Source organism: Porites lutea, chromosome 6 (genome assembly GCF_958299795.1).
Source record: "Porites lutea chromosome 6, jaPorLute2.1, whole genome shotgun sequence".
Classification (NCBI taxonomy): domain Eukaryota; kingdom Metazoa; phylum Cnidaria; class Anthozoa; order Scleractinia; family Poritidae; genus Porites; species Porites lutea.
Genome location: NC_133206.1, coordinates 20,469,684 through 20,495,028, shown reverse-complemented (window position 1 = coordinate 20,495,028; position 25,345 = coordinate 20,469,684). Strand labels below are relative to the sequence as shown.

General features: G+C 39.9%; 1 protein-coding gene across 3 annotated transcripts; it reads left to right on the top strand.

Moving 5' to 3' along the window:
- Window positions 1-24: 24 nt before the first annotated feature.
- Window positions 25-23,619, top strand: LOC140941368 (uncharacterized). 3 transcript variants are annotated; one of them, XM_073390356.1, is made up of 25 exons: window positions 25-316; window positions 1,434-1,616; window positions 4,699-4,916; window positions 5,992-6,097; window positions 6,575-6,668; window positions 6,773-6,824; window positions 7,200-7,262; window positions 8,253-8,511; window positions 9,038-9,338; window positions 10,022-10,114; window positions 10,545-10,617; window positions 11,806-11,898; window positions 12,887-12,925; window positions 13,074-13,163; window positions 14,164-14,280; window positions 15,193-15,384; window positions 15,844-15,987; window positions 16,842-16,961; window positions 17,581-17,660; window positions 18,166-18,301; window positions 19,431-19,553; window positions 20,765-20,866; window positions 21,002-21,012; window positions 22,480-22,612; window positions 22,956-23,619. In XM_073390356.1, exons 1-25 carry the CDS (start codon window positions 172-174, stop codon window positions 23,001-23,003), a joined length of 3,015 nt encoding a protein of 1,004 aa, XP_073246457.1. In that variant the 5' UTR covers window positions 25-171; the 3' UTR covers window positions 23,004-23,619. The 3 variants fall into 3 exon arrangements, with proteins under 3 accessions (XP_073246457.1, XP_073246459.1, XP_073246458.1); XM_073390358.1 differs by lacking the exon at window positions 7,200-7,262; XM_073390357.1 differs by lacking the exon at window positions 12,887-12,925.
- The last annotated feature ends 1,726 nt before the right edge of the window (window positions 23,620-25,345 follow it).

Genomic DNA, 25,345 nt, shown 5'->3' with positions numbered 1-25,345 from the left:
CAAAATCTGAGGTCACGAAGTATATTCAGTCACGGTAATACGTCACGTCCAAAAACACACGTCTGAACACTGCTGAAGAGAGCATTCCGAGAAAAATGGGCCGCGGTAGGAGAAAAAACCTTTTCCTTTTGAAACCCTTGGTTATATTAGTTATTCTGTGAAAGAAAGGTCATGTTTTATGTACCGAATGGTACCCCAAGTGCCGGAAGCAGTGACAGTGGGGATGGCGGACTTCCCAGCACTTCCAAAAACCTCGCTGGATTGTTGGACGAACAACGAAAAAGAGGCATCGGTGCTGCTGTACTCACCATTACAGGTAAAATAGCCAAATTCCTACCATGAACTTGTTTTTAGAACAATAGAGACGAGCAAAAAATAGCTTATTGCGAGTTCTATTGTCGTTTTATGCCCGCTTCTTTTTGGTCTTAAGAGCATGCATGTACAATAGCCAAAATTGTGAGCTTATGTAACCTTAATGAGTTTTAATTAAATGTTCTCTTTCGCTTTACTGAATTCGTGGCGAAATTCCAGCTGAGAACTGTTGTTCCAACGTTTACAGTTCTGGTGGTTATCTTAAAATTACCATAATGCGGAATGGAACGTTCTATCTTTTGAAGGTGGTGTTGTTGAATAATGGCATTTGCCTTTCTGATAGCAACCACCTCTGTTTTGGTTATAAATTGGAAAATCGTAAAAAGTAAAGTTATAATAATACTGTGCGAACAAACGTGATGTAACTTTAAAGGTTAAATTTGCATAGAAGCTCATTTATCTTTAAAAATATTTCAAAAAATAATTGTTCCATAAAATATTGTTCCATAACATTGCATAAATGAGCCAAATATTGTTCTTACCAAGAAGTTATAAATAAATTACGTTGAAAGAGCACAATATGGGTGACCATGTGCTTCGTACAAATTATACAGGCCTCAGTTGTTTAAAGGTTGGTTAACACTATCCACCGGATAAATTTCCATCCAGTGGATAATGCAATAAGGTTTTCCTAATACTTATCCCCTGGATAGGGCTATCCAAAGTCCAGGTCTATTATAAGCTGGAAGTCCCGTGTCAATACTCGAGCCATTTGCATTAAGGTCATCACTTGAAAGTATGACATTGCGTGACCATTCAGCTAATAATGAGTGCAAGACAGTAGACTTGTTTTCAAGGCTTTTTTTTGTGGGATAGATATTTTGTGCAAATTCTTTTTGGCTAGAGTTTGTTAACAGCCCTTTTGGAGATGGAAAAAAATGTAAAAAAATATTATTTTTGCTGGGAAAAAATACATTTAGAGGGATTTACAGGTTTGCTCTAGGAACTTTTTTAGGTGATGCTGTTAGCTTGAAGGTCTTCTTTCGGTTTAAGAATTGTGCTTCAAATTTCTGCTGAAGCACATGGCCGCATATATTTGAAATGGTTTTTCTTTGTAACAGTTGTTGAGGGGAGAAATCTTCCTGTAATGGACCCTACTGGCAAATCAGATCCATACTGTATAGTTATTGTTGGTAATCAAGAGCAGCGGACATCTGTACGGTATAGCACGGTCAACCCAACTTGGCATGAGACTTTACAATTTGACATGAGTGGCATACCACAGCTGATGCAGAATGAACCAGGTGAGAAGATGACTCTGATTTACCTACAGCTGTATAATCAATTCAGCCATGAATTTTGAGGGAATACCTTGATAGCTTTAAAAAAAATTTGAGTTGTACACAACAACAAACTACTCCTGCATGTTGCATTTTGTAATGTCACACAGGGCTGTCATTACGTTTTTAAGCAGCTGTAGCAAATGAAAATTTTTTCAAAATTGATTGATTACCCAACTTTAAACATATAATATGTCACAAGTCAAATTTGATTTCTGGTTAAGATTTTTTAACCTTGGTTGATTCTCAATTTCTTTTGTCTTCTGGGACTAGGAGAATCAAGAGTCAGTCTAGGTTAAGGTGACTCAACCCAGTTTTTTTGGGGGGGTACCATCCTACTTTGAAGCTCTCTGGTATCCCCACCTTTACTTTTATCGTAAGCCTAACACATATAATGGATAACATATAGATCAATCTACAATATAACATAAAATTTTTGGCGATCGGAGTAAATGTCACATGGTTATAATGCCGCGCCCCTTTGAGGTCTGAGTCAAAAATCTCCTGTTGCCGGCATTTTTTCGTAAAAATCTCTCGGCTACACATAGTGTGCATTAGTGCCTTGCGCTGAACAGAGTTTCACCAAAATCGCAAACACCCAATTCGAGAAATTCAGCGGTTTCCAAATTTAGGTCATAATTTATGCGAAAATGATAAGCAAACTTTACACGGATTATATCTAATAAACTATGAGATTCATCTCTTTATTTTGGGCATCCTTATAACAGATGGGCCCTTGCAAGTCAGCAAAATGCTTTAGGGCCTTGTAAATGCGCGCGATTTTGAGCAAAGCAAACATATAGAAATTATAGTTTTCGCTATTTGTTGACGTTTGTCAGCGTTTAAGAGCCCTTCTCACGAAAAAAGCATTTTCTTAAAAATTCGTAGTTTTTTTTCCTTCAAATTTTTTCAGGGCGACAATTGATTAACTAACTACCTGGACTCTGAATTTAATGGTCATTGAAAAACTGTGACATTATCTTCTATAACCCCAAACTTGAGTAGACATTGAAGATTTTTAGCGTTTTGGCTTAGTTTGTGCTTTGGGAGTTGTCTATTGTTTCTAATCTGTCATTATACAGCATTCTTGTTCAGCACGCGTGCAATGACCACGCTTGGCTGACTTCCGAATGCTCACTGAGATATGATATCACGAGTTGGTTTAATTATTGGCTTGCATTAAACCTATGAAAAAATGATAATTTTTTAATAGTAAGTAGATTTAGTCTGTAGCACTTCTTGATTTTTTTGCAAAGGCACAAGAAGCACGAGAATTGATTAAAAATTGTGAGTTAAACCTCTATGTATATAGTATAGTATAGTAGTCTTTATTTCCACACAAGATAAAAAATACATATCTTATGTTACAATATTTGAGTAAAAAGTATATATATCTAAGTTATTTACAATAAAAAAAAAAAAAAAACGCTCTAGCTAAATTGTATTTAAAAATTAAGCTATTAATGTAAGAGTTCTTGAATCTATCTGTATTAACTTTCGGATACTGACTTGTTCGATTCCTTAAATTGTAAGTCGATACTTTCTTCTTGGGTAATAGTCCCCTTAGAGGGTGTCAGTCTATGCCAGATACCTTACGAAATACTTTTCTATCCTGCTTTTCTAGAAGGTGCTTGATAGAAAATGATTTAGATGAATATTTACGTTTGTAACATCTATCTAGAAAACACTGCATGTATCACGCGGTGGCCTGTCTTACTGTACCAAAATTATCGTGTCTCGGTGAGCATTCGGAAGTCAGCCAAGCGCGGTCATTGCATGCGTGCTGAACAAGAATGCTGTATAATGACAGACTAGAAACAATAGACAACTCCCAAAGCACAAACTCGGCCAAAACGCTAAAAATCTTCAATGTTTACTCAAGTTTGGGCTTATAGAAGATAATGTCACAGTTTTTCAATGACCATTAAATTCAGAGTCCAGGTAGTTAGTTAATCAATTGTCGCCCTGAAAAAATTTGAAGGAAAAAAACTACGAATTTTTAAGAAAATGCTTTTTTCGTGAGAAAGACTCTTAAACACTGACAAACATCAACAAATAGCGAAAACTATAATTTCTATATGTTTGCTTTGCTCGAAATCGCGCGCATTTACAAGGCCCTAAAGCATTTTGCTGACTTGCAAGGACCCATTTGTTATAACGATGCCCAAAATGAAGAGATGAATCTCATAGTTTATTAGATATAATCCGTGTAAAGTTTGCTTATCATTTTCGCATAAATTATGACCTAAATTTGGAAACCGCTGAATTTCTCGAATTGGGTGTTTGCGATTTTGGTGAAACTCTGTTCAGCGCAAGGCACTAATGCGCACTATGTGTAGACAAGAGATTTTCATGAAAAAATGCCGGCAACAGCAGATTTTCGACTCAGACCTCAAAGGGGTGTGGCATTATAACCACATGACATTTACTCCGATCGCCAAAAATTTTATGTTATATTGTAGATTGATCTATATGTTATCCATTCTATGTGTTAGACTTACGATAAAAGTAAAGGTGGGGATACCAGAGAGCTTCAAAGTAGGATGGTACCCCCCCAAAAAAACTGGGTTGAGTCACCTTAAATCAAAATTAACCTGAAATCAAATTTGACCAGTAACATATAGATAATTTATGGCTCTTATGTTTGGAATGATGAGTGCATTCCTTTGGGATGATCCGGATCACAATCAGCGATCCAAGATCACTTGGATCATGGATCACTGATCCTGATCAGAATCATCTCAAAGGAACGCACCTAATATGTAATGTTAGGGCTCTTTCCAAAAGTCAGAACTTTCAAGCTGGACCATGACCAGACCAGTCAGTTTGACAATTAAATAGACTTGTTCCAAAACATTTTGTTGAAAAACCATGTCCTTCAAGCAACTATTTAGGATTTGACTGATCTGGCTGGATAAGTTTTGATTAAAAGTGAAATTCTTATTATGACAAGAATAATCTGGCCGGCAGTTCTGATAAATGGAAAGGGCCCTTGGTATATTACCCGATAACATTATTAATTTTGGACTTCTCCATTGATTTTTAGTTGAGAATGCACTCTTTTGCTGCCTCCAACACTACATACAGATTGATCTGTGGGATTATGATACTCTCAACCGTGATGATTTCATGGGGCGAATTCAAATTCCACTAGCATTCTTAACAGAAGACACAACAGCTTGTTGGTATCCTCTAGGAAGAAGCTCTGCTAAAGACAATATCTGTGGTGAAGTTTTCCTAGAGTTGACTTTGAAAGCTTCTCAGGTATGAATTAACATTCTTTGAGTAGTAATGGGTACAGTTACACTGAAAATGATATTGATGTTGATAAGAATAGTGATAACGGCTGGTCAGTGGACAACGTCTGGCCAAGATGACCATTTGTCTGGACAGACTTTCGGTTTGCAGTCATCTTGACCAGACATGTTAATAAGCAACCGAAAAAAAAAAATTTTCACACCAGTACATTTCAAGAGGACAAGCATCTTTTTTAACTTGTGAATGCCAAAAGGGCATTTCACTAAGTTATCGCTGTGGGGTTGAGATATGCAAATGAATCACTCACTCGACGTGGACTATCTTCAGTTCCAAAATCAAAAGATTTAATTGCTGCCCAATATGAAAATGACATATCTTCGTTGTTACCAAAATGTTGCGAAAGTGTTACCGAAGTGTACTTTGGGCAACTTTCATGTAAGTGTGCATTTATGTGTGCTACCTTGTAAGAGAACTCTGGGAATAAGGTTGTCGTGCATCACATTTGCTACGGAAACGTTAACACTTCTCGCTGTTGAGCTATCAGTTCAGATGGCCGTGTACAGCCATGCAGTATAAACTTTACATAGCACGCTACAAGTATCTCGATCATAAGCACTGCTGGGGCGGCTTAAATTTCCAGTAACAGAACAAAGGAAAAATGTTGTCGATAAATTGCGTAATTAATGAGGCTTGGTATTTATTTTTATGTACCCAAGTCATCCTGGTGTGTCGAGCAGGCTCTGGTGAGTATTATGGACTTATAGTCTGCACCAAAAAGTCGTCTTCAAAGGCATTTCATGCCGAAAGTCCGGCTAATTATGCTAAGGGAAACGTAAGCTCATATTCGATAACATTTTAGTTTTGAAAATGTGATCTGCGCCTTCTAACACTAACTTGTTTACTTAAACAGGTACTTCAAACTAACTGACTAGTCCAACATAGCCCTCCAGTATCATTTAACCACCCAAATAATCAGTAGTCTTCAAATGCATTTGTAAATATATATTTTTATTAATCTACAGCTGTATATGTGAGTAAAACATTTAAACAAATTTTATTATTATTACATTTTTATCTTTAGCCTATTCCAAGATGGTGTGTTGATTTTGAGCTTTACTCTATCTGTAAGAAGAAGACAGGATATGAGATTCCTGTTGCATTTGGAGATGCTGTAGCTGATTTCCCAGGTAGGGCCAAGAGGCTGTGCCAGGCAAGATTTTTTAGAATCAAAAATCACTCAACTCAGATCTAGGGCTTATGTGAGTTATTTGAGTGAAAATTAGTTCCACCCTCAAGCATGTACACTGTATTGAATTTCACTGCTTTACGTTCACTGTCATTTTTGTTTGCTCCCCCATGTCTATCTCGTTCTGCACGGCCCATTTGTTCGAAGGCTGATTAGCGCTAACGCGGGGTTAAATTTTAATCCGGGTTTCCATTTCTTTTGTTCAAAAACATTTTGTCGGTTCATTGTTTCTATTCTTTCAGAGTATCCAATCATCAAATTGTAAACAAAAAGAATTATACTGAATTTGCTTTTTTAACTTTCATAATTATCTGAATTCAAATGTCGCACTAACCCTGGGTTTACAACCTGGCCCAGGTGTGGATAGTAGTAAAGTTCTGTATTTCTTAGTAAAGTTAAATATTTATAATTTTTCCAGGTGAGGCAGAAAAAGTGGAAATGGTTATTGACGATGTTGTCATTGAAGTCAGTAAACACAGAGGCATTGGAAGAATGTATCTCACAAATTTTAGGTAAACTAATGCTTTGCAGTGTTGAGATTACCCAGAAATTAAAATTGATTATGAGAAACTGATTCAATTAAAACCCAATTTTGATGTTATAATTTTTTCTGTAGGCTTGTGATTCTTTGTCACCTGTCTGGTCTCACTGCAGCTGGGTATACATATGTGAGTATTGAAATAATTTCAGTTGTTTATAATAATAATATTGTAAGTAACTTAAAAAGAAGCAATTTCTTTAAACTTTTGGCTGTAAAAAAATTGTCAACAAATTTTGCTTTTCCATTTATTACATAATCCTAATGCTTCAGTTTATATAAAATAGTCCAAAAAGTAGTTATTCATTGATTTTTTGAAAAGGTCATTACAATAAACTTAACGTATTAATCAGGCCACTTCAAGTATAATCATGCTACTCCAGTGGGCCTTAAAGCACCTCAGTCATGCTCTATAACATTGTTTAGAATCGGAGTTTTAAAACATGTGTCATGAATGTTGCATACAGTGCATATACCATAGCACCTAATGGATTTTTTCTTGCAGGACATGTCAATGTCAGTAGCACTAAACAATATTCAGTCAGTGGATAGAGGAGAAGACGAGAAAGTACTGTATCAAATGATTTTGTTCATACCTGCACTTTTAAAGCGCTAGTGTCAGATCTCTTAGATTAGTGGCTTGAGGTGTAGACTTATTCCCGATCCGACCACATGATTGTGTGACTGCTGCCTTGGCTGGGAGATTGGGGCCAAGGATCCATGACTGTATAACCACTTCTAGAGTAGAACCCTAGTAACTTGAACTCTGAAGGAAAACAAGAAACCGTTCGAGTTATCAGGGTTGATTGAAAAAATTCAATTTGCCTTGTTAAGAATTGATAGTTACTGATTTTTCAGTACTTCAGTGTATAGTGTAGTGCAAATTTAACTTATTTCATCAGAAACGGTAACATGATTAGGCATTTTCTTAAGATAAAACGTAATCTCTTCATTGCACCTTTTACCCTTATATAATAAGAAGGGCTAATGGGGTGGCATCTGAGTGGAGTTACAAGAACCAGAAATTAAGTTATCGTGGTAAATTTGATGAAGGGAAAGGAAATTTAGTTCGAGTTAGCGGAGAATTTGAGTTATCCGAGTTCGAAATAAGCGAGTAAAAATGACTGAAAAGTGGGGTGAAATCCAAGGGAAATTGGACTTAGTTCGAGTTACCGGGGAGTTCGAGTTATCTGAGTTGGAGTTATCAGGGTTCAACTGTATTTGACCTTACAGTGTATGCACAATGACATATTGTGGCCTCATTTCCTCAAAAGTGTTTGACCACAAATTAATGAGCCCCTACATAGCCCCTTTAACGCTTAGATTGTCATAAGCAAAAAAAGGCCACTTTGGAGCTGCCATCTTGGACCTTCTTTTTTATTTTCTCCATTGAGTGTGGCATCATTTTTGGAAAGGTTGTCTTCTTCCTGAATACTTACAGTAACTATTTAAAAACAGCCGCTAATTCTAATGATCAATTTCAACATCAAGATCTTGATCTCTTGTGCTTATCTATAACATTTTAAATGTTTTTTTTTTTTGCGTTTTGCTTATTAAGGTTGTATCTAGAACTGTGAGTGGCAACGCTGGTTTCTCTGATGTAAAGACACTGACTGTGCAATGCTGGGACTTCCGAACAATCCGTTTAATATTCATGAACAAGCCTCAATATTTGAGCACCTTTTACATGCCTCCTGATCCCAACAGTATGCAGTCCAGTCCAGATTCACTTCTTGCCTCTTTGCAACCAAACAATCAGGAGTATCTGAAGCAAGCAAGTCTGCAGTCTGTTGGTTCTGATGGGGAAGGACTTGAAGGTTTAATTAATCAATTGGTTGAAGATTTAAGTCTAGACTAGGGAAACCGGGAATTGCCGCTCAAAAATATAAAAAAATCAAATTGATTTTGTTTTGGCTGGACTACGCTAGTGACCTCAGTAGTTTCTGGAAAACAGCTACTCTAGGTTGGGGGAGGAGAACTTCGGGAGTTTATTCTAGTATAGGTTGGCAAAATTCAACTGAACTAGCTCTGGTATAAACTAAGTGTTCCATGGTCCCAGTGGCACATCCACACCCAAAAATTCCTAATGTACCTAGCACATGTACGAAGCCTAGCATATGTTGCTGATGGTTATATTACATGGTGCTGTTGATATTGCAGACCCTTATCAAAAAATGTAAGTTATGTTTCAATGAATCTCTGTCAATGACCCCTAAAGTGCTTTCCTTAGTTTGGGGTGGTTAATCTGTAGTTAGAGGTCAGAATTTGGGGATAACCTCTTGTGGAACCTTACATAATGGCTGTAGGCAGAGTACATATTTATGGAATAATTTCACCTCCTAGGAAAACAGCTGCCAAACCAAAACTTAGATGTTCCCCCCACAGATGACTCAGCCGAAAATGTCACTCACTCTATCACACATTCCAGCAGTCGTAGCAGTTTTCAGATTTTGTCTCGCAGCAGCAGTAGCAGTAGCAGTGTGGCAGGTGTGAGCTCTCATGAGTCAGATGGACCCCTTCTTGTTCCCACTGGTACATCAGGGGTACTAGGTGCTGGAATACTGGCTGCAGCTTTCAATGCTGTTTCTGGCTCGATAAATAGTGTTGCTGAGAGACTGAAGGCTGAGCCAATACCGCCTGCAATGTAAGCAATACATTATGTAGTAAATATTTAATTTTATACTCTAAAAATGATTCATCTTACAAAAGGGTTTTGGACTCTTTCCTTTTTTCACATTTTGTGTATGGAATTTGCAGGTAACCAGAAATACACACTCCTAAGGTTTCTCCCCCACAACCCCCCTTCCCCGTTCAGAGATAGGTCTATAAACTGGGCAAGATGTGTCAAGTGAACGTCATTATAACACCTAACACTAACTGGGTGGGGAGGGGGATCAACTTGAATTGCAATTTCCAGGCATAAAAGACAAAGTGTCCCAAACATTTTGACCAGGATTGTAGTGTAGCTCTGTACAGGACGATAATAGCTGTCACAGATGAGCTCCCCTAGGTTATTGTTTCATGCTCCCTTTAATCAGTTTATGTTAAACGTGGTTTAAAGTATAATAATAATTGTTGATAATAGTTAATCAATTATTGTTTTCTTGAATAACTTTGCTACTGATTTACTTCAATGCTACTACATTTCAAATTTATGGTAAGTATTAAGAGTACAAATTTAGGCTATTGATATATTGATGTATGAGCATCAGGGTTGTTGTGCTCCACAATTTAGTGCATGGTTTTAAATTGCACCCATTTTTTTTGTGCAGATTGCTAAAAGTACATCTAATTGCAGAAGTCATGACTGTTTGTCTTTTCCTTTAGGTTCCTGAACTATTACATCAGTGTATTTTATCAGAGATTAGAATATCTTGCTTTGAATGCTGTGGACAACCCTCCGTCAGTGCATTATGTGAAGTAAGTGAAGAATAACAATTTCCTAAAGTTCACAATATCAGCTTTAGCTAGGCATCAATGGGAGATGTTTCTGCCTCTCATTTGTCTATTTAACTTTGGAGAGCAGTGTTAATTGCATGCCATGCATGAGATCTATGTATCCTTTGTATAGTCAAAATGAAATGTTACCTAGTCCAACGTTCCTTTGAGCGAGGGGTGTGGGCGGTGCTTTTATGCAGTCTCTCCACGATATTGTCGTGCAGTCATTTACAATGCATGTGATTTACAATGATCACTGAATTCACGTGTTGAATAGCAAGAAACATGAATGCTCCCCTTTTAACTCCCTCCCTTCTGCTTGCACTCGTTGCGGTTTCTCGCATTCCTCCTGTGTGATGTTTAGAGTAGAAACGCTGTGAATTTTATTGGGAAGTGTTTCTCTTCTATGCAGGGCTTTTCCGAAGGATACAGAATTAAGTGGGTGGAGTGTATATGATTTTCATGAAGAGTTTGCAAGACAGCAGGTGCTTACACTGGTTGCCGGTCTTTTCGGTACAAAGTCGTTTCGATGCAAGTTTATTCAGTCGAGTTGTAGATAGTTGCAGGTACTTGACTTAACGAACGAAGAATATTCACCCAAAATGTTTTTCTGGTTCACGCGCAAACTATATCTAAAGTGATCGAAATTTTTTGTGCAATTTCATTGCTTGAGTTTGTATCGAAACGACTTTGTATCAAAACCACCGGTCACCCTTACGTTTTGTTACTTGTAAGCGTGGACATAATGGGAAAAGTCTCTATCATATTGAAATCCGTCTCAAAAAATGTTATCTACTGTTTTCCGTGTGTGTGTTTTGTTTTTTTCTTTGCTTGTTTATACTGCAGCCTCTGCGAGGAAAGGTTGTCTTTACTGTCCTTTAGAAAGATTATGACGGTCCCTTCTGGCCTTTTCTGTCTTTTCCCTTTCGCGTTTGCCTCGTTCACTCGCACGTAACATGCTTGCCTGTGCGGAAAAAATGTTAACACCTCTGATGTAATGCGAAACGTTCTGGATGAATGGGGGAATCACCATTAAGTAGAATAGCACGTGACAACATCGTTAATAAAGACGATGCAACCATCTACAACAATGATGAAAATCGTGACATTTCTTAGCTATTCTGTATTTGACGAGCCACATTATCTTAAGAAACCATAAAGAAACCTTAAAGCCTTCGAGTCTTCCCTCTAAACAACGTTTGGTGAGTTGATATTCATAGTACTTTCACAGTTTGTTTATTTTGCACCAGATGTGCGTAGGAAAGACAAAGAAAAGTGAATCTATAGTATGAGGATCGACTCAGCTGTGTGCAGCGTTTCGCGTTTTCATTAATGTACAGCAATACCCAGTTTCACACAAAGATAGTCTAAATTTAGGATTAAAAGATTCGATTTCTGGTACGGTTACACTGAAGCATTCAAAATAGCTCATGCACGTTAAACGTACCCATGTTTTTCAAATGTGGCATTGAACTGTAAGAAGGACAATAGAGGTAGCTTTTTACACACTTTATACAGTTAATGTGGTCGTGTGCATGCGTGAAATTGTGGCCCTCTTAAAGCTTTGGGGTAGGTTTAGGCCTCCTTTTGTATTTTTAACCCTTTTCATCAATTATCAATGGGTGTTAAACACTTTTGTAGAGATCATTTATTTATATTTGTATATTTGTTAGGTATCTGATGCCTGGCGTGTGAGCGTTGTCAATCAGCAGTTCCTGCTTTGTAATTCGTATCCTCCCCTGTTTTATGTGCCTGCAGAAATACAGGTAAAGTTTATCTAGTGTTTATGCTTTAAAAGGTGACTCGTGGATTGCACCGTCAGTGACAATTGTAAAATTAGGGATTAGGGGGGAGGGGTGGGGGTGTAGGAGGGGGAGGTGCTATTCCTCGCGCTCGGCTGTTAAAGACCACAAAAGCACCCTTGGAAAGAATGGAGATGTGTCCAGTTGAGGTGGCGCGGGATTTTCCATCCTGGTCTCGCCTCTTCCAGTAATCCCTCGCGTCTTCGACTCTCGCTACGAGCGATGGCTCCACTTCCAAAAAGCACTCACTGAGTTCACCGGCTACGCAGGCTTTTTGCGTTAAAAGTTGATGAGGGGTGTTGCTTGTTTTTCCACCCGAGCGAGCAACATGTCTGTTTCAGGCTGTGCCAACTGGTTGCAAAGCTTCTGCTTTGCGCAACTGTGCTCAAAAGACATTGCAAAATGTCACCCGAAAACTAAACCTTGTCGTTCGATCAGTTTCGAGCTAAAAGTTGCACGAATTTGTTGCGTTATCGCTGGTTAAGGGTTTAGTTACAGTAATACGGGCAACAAACTCGTGCAACGTTTTGCACAACATTGTTGTTTTACGAGTGGCATAGTAATGTTGCTTGTTTTACCATTCGCGCGCTCATCTTGTTGCGCAACAGTGTTGTGCCAGCAACTTGTTGCTTAACAATTTGTGCAACCTATAACAAAGAATTATTCTACGGTCGGGCGACGAATTGCTCGCGCGACTGTTGAAACGAGCAGTATTGCAATGTGGCACAAAAAGCCGTTGCATGAATTTGCTGCCCGTGTAATCCGTTGCGTCCAAACAGCTTACTGTTTAGTTGATTTTCTTCCGCTCGGAGTGTCAAGAATTGTCATATTTTAGGGCTGCTTGTTATATTTTAGTGCTGCCTGTACATGAAGCCTATGTGTTAACTTGCACTCTGGTTACGGTATTTTTATTGTTGACGATGAAAGGTATTTTTGTTGTTATTATTTACAGGACTCTACATTAAGATGCTGTGCTTCATTTCGAAGCAAGGTATTTTCAATTGTTTGTGTGTGAATGTTTTTTTTGAAGAATTTCGAGTTTTGACTTTCTACAGTCGGTAAATGCGCTTATTTGCCAGTAAATCACGAACATGATCATGTTGTTCGTCAGTCCAATTATTCTGTTTCTGTTTTAACAGGGCCGTCTTCCTGTCCTTTGCTGGTACAATGCTAAAAAAGGAAATTTTATTATGAGGTGTGCACAGCCAAAAACTGGTCCTGTGTTTAAGGTAAATTGGGACGCGATACATTTATTTAATTTCCCATATACACTGTTGGCCTAATACACTCACTGTCAAATGTTTAATTTAAGAGCTATAGACTCACTCACCACCACAACTCGCGGGAAATACCTTCAGGCAGCTTTTGAATAGACCCCAAGGACCCCACCCCCCGGCGTAATCAATTAATGTCGGGACCAGGAAGGGGGAGGACCTGGTGAGGAATATCAACAATTTAGGATGTGGTACATTGGAGAACCGGAAAGAACCTTGAAAGGGAGACTTCCTTGTGTCAAATGATCCTCATCTCGCAGAAATCCTTATTTGGCGGAACCAGTTTTTTACATCAAATGTGAAGGAGAAGGACATGGTGAGGAATATTAAGACTGAGTGGAGTACAGAGTACATTGGAGAAGCGGAAAAAGCGTTGATAACGAGAGTCAGCAAACTTCCTCGATTCAGACGATCCTTCTCCTTGGTCTCAAAATATCTTTTGTGGGACACACCAGGGTCATACGTTCCTTATAAAAAAAGCGTCAAAATCCTGGATAGAGAACAGAACTGGATCAAATATAGTGGGAAAGAAACCGTCCATATATTACGACTACAATCGTCTCCCAAAAAATTTTGACATCTTTTTCAAGACCGGGCCCCCACCTCTTATCTGAAGGTCTGGATGACCGCCCCCCCCCCCCCCCCCTCCCATCTGAAAGAGATTAAGATTCCCGTTTACTGCAAACGGCAAACGTCAGACTCAAGTTGAGAACTTCTCAGAATAGAAAATAAGCAGATAAAAACAGTCCCGAACGATTCCTATGGTTATAACCGGCATAAAACTACTTATTTTTGTGTAGAAGCATTACAAGTAAAGGGAACATAAGGGAAAAACTTGGTCTCGTGGTACAAATTCACGTCTGCCGTTTGGCGTAAAAGTGACTCTTAATCTCTCTATTTCTTTGGTTTTGATTAACGGTTTGCTTTGTCATCTTTTACCCCTGTACCTGTTCAGAATTCTATTGACGATGAGCTTGTCATAAGTAAGGCAAGAACATGTAACAAGTACACGGACAAGCTTGTTATATTTGATGCACGGTCGATGTTCGCTGCCGGCGGAAATATGTTAAAGGTTTGTTGCTCACTTATGCAGTCTCCTCTTTATTTTGAAACTAAAAATGACGTTCCTCAAGAGATAAGGTCTGCATTCCATATCTCAGAAGGCGGTCGGACACCTCGTGAGGTTTAGATAAAGTATTTGTTATCGCTTTTTAAGTAGAAGAAAAGCCTTTTCAGACGTTCTTTTCGCTACTGCATAAGCTGCGTATTTAACTGTGATGGTCTTCTCTGCATTTATCTTTAAAGCCTTTTTAGGTGCCGTTTAGAAATAGGAAAGCCAATTTAGTTGGAAAGGAATTTTAAAAACTTGTGAAAATAGAGCTTCGATTATGTTTTTCACCGATTTCGGCCACGTATACACGGCAGCGGACGAATTTTCGACCGGCTGAAAAATTTGACTAGAAGCGACTTAGTTCACACAAAATCGTTCAATATTCTCGCTCTGTTCACACGCAACTTTGAACGGCTAGACGTCTCTAGGTCTCAACCGGTCGAAAATTTGTCCGCCCGATACCGTGTGATCGTTGTGTTATAGTGATTATGGTAGGCACTGATATAGAATAGCTAGCTTTAATTTATTGTTTTGGAAACACCATGGAAATGCCATAAGATAAAGAAGCAAGGAAGCCAAAAATTGCAATTTAGTCAGAAAAGAAGTGAGAAAAAAGAACTGCAATTATGTTTTCTAAAACTTTAACTTAAGGTCTCTTCAGTGTGTAGGGTTTATGAGATCTCCGACCCCCCACTGAGCTATAAAATATAGACTCTACTAGCAGAGAAAATGCCAGCGTTAATACTAAGTGATAGAAGGTAGATAGACGTAAGGGTTCAGCCTTGAGTCTGCGCATTCGAAACGCTTCCAGTCCCCGGGTTTCTCTTACCTTGTGTCCCCAGTTAATAAGTTGTATTTTTTTTTGTATTGCAGGGGAAGGGAACAGAAGACACTATAAACCGTTATCAGGGTTGCCAGTTGTTATTCCTTGATATTCCTAATATTCATGCTGTACGCGATAGTTTGTACAGGCTGCAGGGAGTGTGTGAGTCCTCAGCACAGAAAAAATGGCTGTCGCACCTGGAGTCCACTCAATGGCTTGCGTACATCACTTCTATACTCAAGGTAAATTACGGAATAAAGCAGACGATCATTATCCGAGTACCTGTGTTAGAGACCACTTTTGCAAACAAAACAAAACGTTATTATCAGTCATATTAAGTGTATTGATGACAGTGATATCTCTCTTATAAACGGACACCCTTAAGACAGACACCTCGCTAAAATGGTCAACTAGAGTAGGTCCCTGCCTTTCTTTACTCCTTTCAGTTTGACTCTTTATAAGACGGACGCCTCTCTAAGACGGACACAATAACATAGTGGCGATCCCAAAGGTGTCCGCCTTTAAAAAGAGAGAGTTGATTGTAATCTATCCACCCCCCCCCCCCTGCCTGGCTCCCCCCCCCCCCCGCCAAAGAAAAAAAAACGCGTCAGTTTCCTAGTCAATTTTAGACGTTATTTTACCAACACAGCTTCATGTAGATAAATTCATTGTGGTTGTTGCATCTCTTACTTGTGTCTTAGGGGGCTGTAACAATTGCCAGGTTTGTCGATAAAGGTGCCGCTGCCCTCGTGCATTGCAGTGACGGATGGGATCGTACGTCACAACTGACGTCACTTGCTCAACTGCTTTTGGACCCGTACTACCGGACAATTACAGGATTGCAGGTACAGTGCAGTCAGAAACATAAGTATCTAAGGAGATGTTTATATGATACCGGAATGACGTTCATTACGGAAGGAGTTTCGTTCCAGTGTGAAGTTCGCATTGCATTCACATAATTAAATTGTCCGGCTCAGCCTAAGGCGTTCTCGCCCGCGTGGTTTTTGCGCCAGACCAGATACGCATGCGTCACTTGCCCCAAACTATACCAATCTCGACCCCAGAGTTCTTCTGTGCATGACGGCCAGTGAGAAGCGGAGTCAGAAGCGTAAGCACTAGGGTTGAGAATGCAGACTACACGATTTGCCAGATTCAATCCGGAACGAAGTTTCCCAGTTTCAGTTTACATGATACCAGAATTAAATTTCGTACCAGAACGAGAATTTCAGTCGGATTGAAAATCAGAAAAAGCTCAATCCGGAATGACTTGTTCGGGGACGAAATTTCGTGTCGGTAAAATACAGAGGAATATATAGAGATGGAATGAACTCGTTCCAGAATGAAAGTCGTTCCGGTATCATTTGAATAGCCCCTAACCCACATTGACAAGCTTTATGCGGGTACTAGGTCGCATTTAAGCCACGTGAAACCAAACTACTCCGTGGCGTAAATGACCGGGAGATTTCAAGGAAAACCTGGGGCGGAGAGAGACTTTGTAGAGCACAGTTTATTCTCTAAGGGAACAACACGATAGCGTTTTTCTAGAATTCGCACATGCGCGTTTCTTGTTTGAGAAACCGGCTGTGCAATTTCCAGTCAGAGAGCTCCTATAGTTCGAGACTTCAGCTGCTCTTCAAGTTCCTCTTCCTTTGAAGCATTCGATTAATTTTGTCGTTGCTGTCATTATTGCCGTTGTCAGGTTTTGATAGAAAAAGAGTGGATATCCTTTGGTCACCGATTCCGGGACAGACTTGGTCATCTATCGTGCCCTAGTCAGCGGTCTCCCGTGTTCTTACAGTTCTTGGACTGTGTGTGGCAGGTTAGTTTGTTTGTGTTTGTAAATCTCTCTTATCCCTTATGACTTCTGAATAACCTTTTTGTTTGTTTTAATTTGCTTTTGTCGTTGCGTGTCCTCGGCGCTTGTTACCAGCACTGCCAGGGACATGTTTTCCCGCGGTTTTTATTCTTTGCCTATCATTGATTTGTTCTTGCTACCAACATGGATGACGCATAGATCCGCATGGATAGTAACCATGTTACCCGGCAGCTACATTTTTCCCGCTCTTTCCATCTGCAACCAGTTGTTGCCAGCGACATATTTTCCCGCCCTTTTTATCCTTTACCATCATTGACTTGTTCTTGTTACTAGCGTGGATGACGGGTGGATAGTAACCATGTTACCCGGCAGCTACATTTTCCCCACTCTTCCCATCTTTTACTAGCTACATATTTTCCTGTGCGTATCTTTGACTTGTTCTTGTTACCAGCATGGATAGTATCCATGTTACCAGCTACATGTCTTCCCGCGTTTTTCTTTTGTTGAGTGTTCTCTGTTTTTTTACTTTTCTCCCTCGAGTTCTGATTGTTTTAGAGAATTTTTGATCGTTTCGTTTGTTTTTGACAGACCAGTTTTTAATTCAATTTTTATCGTCTTACAGATTTTACAGCAGTTTCCAACCGCCTTTGAATTTATTCCAATGTATTTAGTTAGGATAGCAGAGCATGTTAACTCTCAATGGTAGGTGAATGTTTTCTAAGCTTAGTTCACAATGCCGGTTTTACTGATGATTTCGTTTGGTTTTACAATCCTCGCATTCTTATCAAAATGACACAGTATTTGCTTGGGCTGTTTTCGATATACCGTAGGGATGGAAAAATTCCCAAAGCGGAAAATATCATTACATTCTTTAACTTCCCGTTTGGGTGGTGATCATGTAAACCCGACTTTTGCGTTATCTTTTGTTCTTTACACGATTTGCACTTGCAATGCATTCACCGAGCAAAAAAAAATAGTTTAAAGAACGTTATGGTATTCAGTTTGCCGCTTTGGCCAATTGACTCGGGGTCGTTTTTTTAAACCGATGCCCTTATCATCGCAGAAATTTAAGAAAGTGCATCAACATAGACTCATTTCGAGTCTTAGATTAGACGTTTGGTTTTAAATATTGTCATTTTTTAAAATTACATTGGTCTTCAGTTACATCACAGTGATGTGTGTGCAGCAAAGTGTCTTTCTTTTACAGGTTTGGGAATTTCCTGTGTAATAACATACATGATCGACAGAAGCTTTCAGTTCCCACTGTCACAGTATCACTTTGGGCTCACTTAAAAGCTGATGAAGAAAGTTTCCGTAATCCAACCTACAAAAAATACACCGAGGTTTGACGGATTTTATTGTTAAATTCGACCAGAAATACAAAGTAACCCTAGCTTTTGTATAGTCGGCTGGTTCCTTTTCAAAGAGCATATATGAGACCCGTGAGGCAGAGCAAAAGCTAAAAAAATAAATGTCAAACGTAACAGGGGATCTTGGCGGGTAGAGAAGGGGGAAGGTAAGGGCTGGTTCACACGAGCGACACGAGCGCCGATGCAAACGCAACCACACGCACGCAGCTTTTATAGTTAGCATCGCTTTTTCCAGGCGTTCACATATTGGAGCGTGGCGCGAAGTCAGAGTGTGGGAAAAAACGGGGGAGGTAGATAGGGAGAGGGACAGAGGGGGGAACCTTCGCTCTCTCTCCCTACCCCTCCCCCTCGCTGTTTTTCTGCTTACATCTATTTGCACCGTCCCCACAATCTGAGCGCCTGGAGCAGGCTACAATTAGCAACGCTAATAGCGACCCCATCACAGTTAGGTATCCACGCGCAGTGGAACGTCCTTTATCCCAACATGGCGGTCGAACATTTGTGTTTCAGTTTGCGTTGTTCTAGTTCATGAGAAATGCACATGCAAGCGTTAACGCCATCTTAATAAAAGGAAAAGTTTCCATTTGTTGCGTTGGCGCTCGCAGTAAATCAGTTCACACGCGTTTTCTTGTTCTTTTGCTTTCGCTTGCCTTTGCGTCGCTCTTGTGAACTATCCCTAAACGCCTGCCGACAAGTCCAGACATTTTTCAGACCGCCCGCGAAATTGTCGCACCAGGAACTTTTGGAAAATATGTTTGGCAGACCGATTCAGACATTTACGTCATCTTGTGCATTGCTGTTTGTATTTCCCGCTTCTCTTTTCGCTCCTTCTCGCTCCCCATGCTCGCTCTCCCCGGGGAAAGACTGCTCCGCTGGGTACAGTAACCACCACTTGGGGCTCGTCCCGATAATAAACGGTCCCGGAGAGCTGTTGTTGTTTACATTAAAGATCGAGGTATCAATAGTTTTGCAAATAATATGATAAAACTATCAGCCAGGACCCGCGCTTTTGATTTGAATATTTGATTTCGGGCCCGAAACGTTAGCGGGACTTTCGAGAAACGGTTCCCGTATCTTTTTCTTGCATTACTTGTGTTTTCAGACATTATTTCCTGTTTCAAATCCAAGAAGACTTCAATTGTGGGTTGATTACTTCTTACGTTACGACGAGACCGCTTGGTCAACACAAGATCCCGCTATTCAGGATGAAGATGGCGACAATGAAGTAAGACAAGTCACAATCTTTTCCTACAACTTGTTCATGGTGGAAAAAACGACGTTTAACATACTTGTTGAAAAAAACTCAGTGAAATAATCTGTTGACCAAGTTATTTTGATATACGATATACGGTATTGTAGACGTACTGTACCATACCACGGTATGTCAAGCCAAGGTAAATCGGGCAACAAAACCGTGCAACTTCTTTTGCAACATTGCTGCAAAACGAGTCGAAAAGCAATGTTGCTCGTTTTACTTGCCTCCTTCAAACCTGTCTTTCAACAAATCAGGTTGTTACAGGTTGCGAAAATTTGTTGAACAAAGTAGAGAGTAGTTCTACTTTTTTGCAACAAAATCTGTTCATGTTGCGCGTTTTACCGGCTCAAGGCAAACCTGTTTTGCAGGAAGTGACGTAACTCCCGAGTATGGCATAACTCCCGCGTAATTTTATCCAATCAAAAGTCAGTATTCACGCAACTTGCAACAACCTGATTCGCTGCAAGACAGGTTTGATTCCTAAGTGTTAAAATGGGCAACATCGCTATTCAACTCGTTTTGCAGATATGTTGGAGAATAACTTCCACGTTATTGTCGCCCGTTTTACCGTAGCTTTAGACATGCCATACCGCGGCACATAGAGTCTTTTCATTGTGGTGTTACAATGGCTTAGCTCAGTCACAAAGGCCGCATTAGGATGACAACATTGCCGGTTTTTTTACAGAACAACGGCCGAGTGACCCACATTGCGCCATTTACCAATCGAGCGCCGCGTGACTGGTAAATGGCCTTAGCCTTACCCCTTGAAGAAAGCAGTTGTGAGGATAAGGGAGCAAGGTTGGGGCAGTGGTGAGAGCACTCGCCTCCCACCAGTGAGGTTTTTACTCCTGGTACTCCGTTTTTCCTCTCTCCTCAAAAATCAACACTTCCAAATTCCAATTCGATCTGGAACGCACTAGCCTTCCACGCAGACCTTCTTTTGGCTCGTCACGCAATCCTCCCCCAACGAACGTGGGGCAGGAACGCGTGACGAAACCCCAAGAACGTCTGCCAGGGAGACTAGGAACGCACGGACACACGTTTCTAAGAACTCTTAAGTGCTTCTTGGGCAAACAAATAGCAAAAAACAATAACAACAACAACAACAAAATTTTATGATAAAATAATTCCTTTTTTGTTAGCCAATAAAGACATGTACTGTTGCTGCTTGTTAATTTCAGCCGGTTGTCAGTAAGCCACTGGATTCGGTTATTTGGGTCCCGGATGATCGAGCCCGAGAATGTGCCGACTGCAAGCAACGATTCACTCAGTTTAGGAGAAAGGTATTATTTCAAGCATTTTTTTTCTGTGAATGGTTTGATTCTTTACGCCACATAAGTATTTGGTTGTGACTTGTTAACACCTCCCACTAACTGGTTTTCTTTTTTCTGTTTTCACTATGAATTGCCTCTGATCAGCACCACTGCAGGTTAGTCATCGTTCCTACACATGAAGATATGTACCATGCATCTAGAATTAGCCCAAAGTTACCCTTTAGTTACCACAATCCTGTCAGTGCGTATCCGTACCGTTACACTTGTTTACAAACTCATTCAGACCCAGGGCCCAGTTGCATAAAGCATAAAGATTAAGGGCCTGTTTACCTGAAGGTGGGGGACCCTAGATAGGTGAAGTAACCCGCTTAGGTGAGGTAACCCGCCTGTCCATATAATCTCCCATTTTAATATGATCACCTTTACATGTTAGGTGATGTGACCTGCCACATGTAAACAGGCCCTTAGTGTGACTATTCTGCACCCGTCCCCCGAGGACCGAAAGATTTTCTCGTGTTTTCATTGTGTTTCCTATACTCGTTAATCGGCCGGGTCAAAATTCTTCGAAATAACGGGTATTCCCCAGAAAATTCGTACTCAATCTTAAGTTGCTTTATAAGCAGCTGGGCCGAGAGGGTCGCTCGCCCGCTGCAAAGTTGCTCTCGCCAGTGATCACGACGTCCAGTGACGACGTAGGTCTCTTGTGAAAGGGGTGTTTGAAATAGGCTTGTATGTTTTGTTTTTCCAATTCAGACCCCCTTGATGTTCTCCAGGGAATTAGCCTTTTGTCTTTTCATAAACCATGCATACATATGCTCTTGGATGCGCCTGCATAGGACAAAATTTGAAAGAAACAGTTCTCTGGGGTAACATCACGTGGTCTCAAATGGGAAAACAAAGCGGCATATAAGCTAAAAAGGTCTATTATCTTACGCCTTAAGTAGCTGCTCCCATGCGGAGTTCCGTCCAGTCTATCCTGCGTAGCTGACGGGATTGCTTGACGGCTGCGGGGTCTTGACTCATCCCGCAGCTCCACCCCGAAGACAAATGTTCGCAGCGCCTGTAAATCCCTAGCCCGCGAATACTGCCGTCTATCCTCGCTCCTATTTGCTAGAGCTCTAGCGGCGAGGAGCGTGGAGAAACGGCTGTATTCTCAAGCTAGGAAATCAAATTCCCTCTCCTAACGTCTCCCGTTAGTACCTATAACTCCTAACGTAACGCAAGTACAACTAGGTTTCTTGACATCAGACACATGGTGTGAAAGAGAACTGTGTTGGCCGTCATTGTTAAAGGGACCTTAAGCAACGAGAACGTTGACGTCGCAGACGTAAAAAATGGCAACCGGAAGTTGGTATTTCCTCTCTTTCAGTGCCCTGACTTGACAAACTCGTGCAGTGGGACGTAAAACAAAGGAATCCAGATTCATTGTGTGAGAAAGAATCGTTCCACCAAACGAGACATCTAACTTCCCGTTGCTATTCATGACATCCGGGACGTCAGCATTGTGCCGGGCGGTATAAGGTGTTGCGAGTAGGGGTCGAACCAGCGACCCTCGTTAACTCTGCTACACCGCCCCGCTATCAGCTGTATGGGCTAATACGAGATATGTTTTGTATTTGCAGAGCGTGTGGACAAGTATTCTGTAGAGACTGTACAAAGCAGAAGATTCCTCTGCCCCAGTTTGGTTACATGAACCCTGAAAGAGTTTGCGAAAACTGTTATCAACGAAACACTATCAGACAAGCCGATGAAGAGGTTGGTTTATGTCTGCCTTTCTCAGTAAGACCCGAAACTGATTTGTTTAATTTCTGGTCTCTATGTCATTTCATTGTGGTTTTGCGCGTGACTGTTTAATCTCCCTTGCTTGTTTTCTTGCGTTTGCAAACACGTTTACTTGTGCTTACAACAGGCCATTTCCGAGTAGCCCCTAGCCTCTGTTTCAGAGCGAGGCTAAGTACCAAACGATTGATTTGAAAATGACTTTGTAATCTCATGCAAATGAAACTCATTTTCGCAAGAAAGATTTTGCACTTAGCCTCGTTTCGGAAGTGAAGGTTTTTTTCGGCTTAAAAGGTTTCGTTCTTGTTATTTGTCGCAGGATGAAGACGAATTTGAAGTTATAACCCTTCCAAATTTACCGGGTTGATGTTGAAACAGGACTAGAAGGCGGTTTAGTGACAGCTCTTGGAAAAAGAAGTCAAGTGTATATGTCCTCCGGGCGAAACTGATAGCTACTGCGTGGATAAGCTATCGCGAAGTTCAAGCACTTGTTGCATCCTTCTCTGAAAAAATCAGTCTTCCAGACTGAACAAAGGTTGATCACATTCTAGGACTTTTGCAATGCGTAAAGGACGCGAAAGTGAGACTTAAAAATGCTGAAATGTTTTAAATTATCTTGGAAGAGAAATCTCCTTGACGTTGGTGCAAATAGCTACATGTAAATTACTAAACTATATAAAATATCTACATATTTTTAATAGTGGTATCTGGATAGAGTATATATGACCATATATAGTTGTTAATATTCGCATTGGTAACTGTTTAAGAAATCAATTGTAAAAATATTTCTCATATAATTGATTGTTAGGGTAATATTACAATTAAGATTTTATTTGAGATTGAAATTTGTTAAACTATTATAAAGTTGTAAAAATTTCTATACGTTTTCTGTTGATGTATATTGCGTTTACATGTTGCAATATCTTTATACTACATTTACACCCTTTTACATTATTTTTAGTATCGCGTGCTAATGTTCCAATCCTAAAGGTGTTTAAATCACCTAATGAAATGTTTTTAATTTAGGCAATCTTGAGGAACTGAAATGGAGGCTTGTTGTAAATCAAATTTTTTGGGTTTTGGTTTTGTTTTTGTTTTTGTTTTTTTTTATTGCGTGGCCTCTCCTTTACTGAATGCCTCGCAGCTATTCAGCCCGCCACTCAGAGCGCACATTCTCTAATCTAATGTGGCTGACCCTTAGAGTGCATGTTGATGAAGTTGTGCCAACTTCATCAATTGCAGCCTTAAAGGCAGACCCCTAAACTGTGCGTCGCGCAAATTTCACCAAACGCATTGCTAAAAAGCGCTTTATCATTCCAAAACTATGCGGTTTATTGGCTAGAATATCTTGCAAACGAAGGAAAGACGAACAAGTAGTTAGTGGTTCTCGAAATAACATGAAAGATGACTCTTTTTTAGAAACTTACTTTTCTTGACTCTCTTATCGACGAAGCATCGATTTATGGGAAATTTTCCTTTAGTTGTAGTGTTGCGGGATAGACTATTGTACAACATTTTCGGACGTTTCAGACGGTGAGCTAAAGCTGGTAACCATGTGGACGCGTAAACCATCCAAGCCCCGATATCCGCATACAGATTCTCCAGACTGATCTTCATATATTTCCTTAAGAATTAGTTAAGAGAATTTGTTTAAAGATCAAAGTATTTTCCTGAAGGTGATCATTTTATTAATTCTTATAAGCTTTTGTCTTAATGATGTACTGATATTGTTGGGTGAAAATTGATGTTGGTGACCGTGGGGACTTGAAGAGAACTACAATTTCATTTTGTGGACTCTGGAGAAAATTCTGTGGTGTGACCACTCTGCTAAAGTTACTTTTGACATCTCTTGCTTGGGACTATGTGTTTTTGCAGTATTTTATGAAACGAAATCTTTTTCTCTCTTTAATTCTGATTTTTGAAGTGACTCTTGTGATTATATCTGAAGACGGTTGCCGTATATAGTTTTTTAAAATAAAGACTTTCAATACCACATTAAGTCAGATGTTCTTATTTCGGAGTAAAACCTCGGAACATTAATCAACCTTTATTAAGAAAAATAAATACAAAGTTCTAGTTTTTTTTTTTGTAAATGTCGATGTACTATCTATATTGTTATATGAAGTTCATTGCATCTGAATATACTGAACATAGATAATTAAAAAACACGGGCAAAACGCCTTTCATCAAAACTGAGTGATACAAATGAACCAGTGTGCCATTAAGTTAATGGTATTTACCTTAAAGCTTTAGGTCAACTGTGGGCTGTGTTTACTTAGATCTTTGAGACACAAACCAAATATCCTAAATTAATATTTGAACACGTTGAAATGCCAAGCACGTACCATGCCTACGTTTGTGGCAAGCACGTACAAAGGACTCGAATTTGCCTTTGGGGTTGGGGGGGGGGGGGGGGGGGACAGTCATGTTGGTGCATGGTCTTAAATCGTTCCTTTTTTATGCGAAATGATAACTTAGAAATATTTATAGAATAAACGATCAACTATTTGCAAATCTGAGAATTTTAGTGATAGACGTTAACAGTTCTTGACGTTTCCAGAACACGGGATAACTTCATTTCCCTTTTCCAAATAGGTGGTTTCTAGTCATTCGTCCGTTTCCAAAGACAACACGTGTAATTAATCCTTACAGGACCTAAAAAAGTGCATACAACGCGAAACAGGTGGCCGGATGGAGAACGTGTTCCAA

Excerpts from the sequence above, each read along its gene's own strand:
- LOC140941368 (XM_073390356.1), top strand. The coding sequence starts at position 172 with ATGTTTTATGTACCGAATGGTACCCCAAGTGCCGGAAGCAGTGACAGT. Across the intron at positions 14,281-15,192 it reads CCGGCGGAAATATGTTAAAG|GGGAAGGGAACAGAAGACAC; the intron begins GTTTGTTGCTCA and ends TTTGTATTGCAG. Across the intron at positions 19,554-20,764 it reads ATGAAGATGGCGACAATGAA|CCGGTTGTCAGTAAGCCACT; the intron begins GTAAGACAAGTC and ends TGTTAATTTCAG.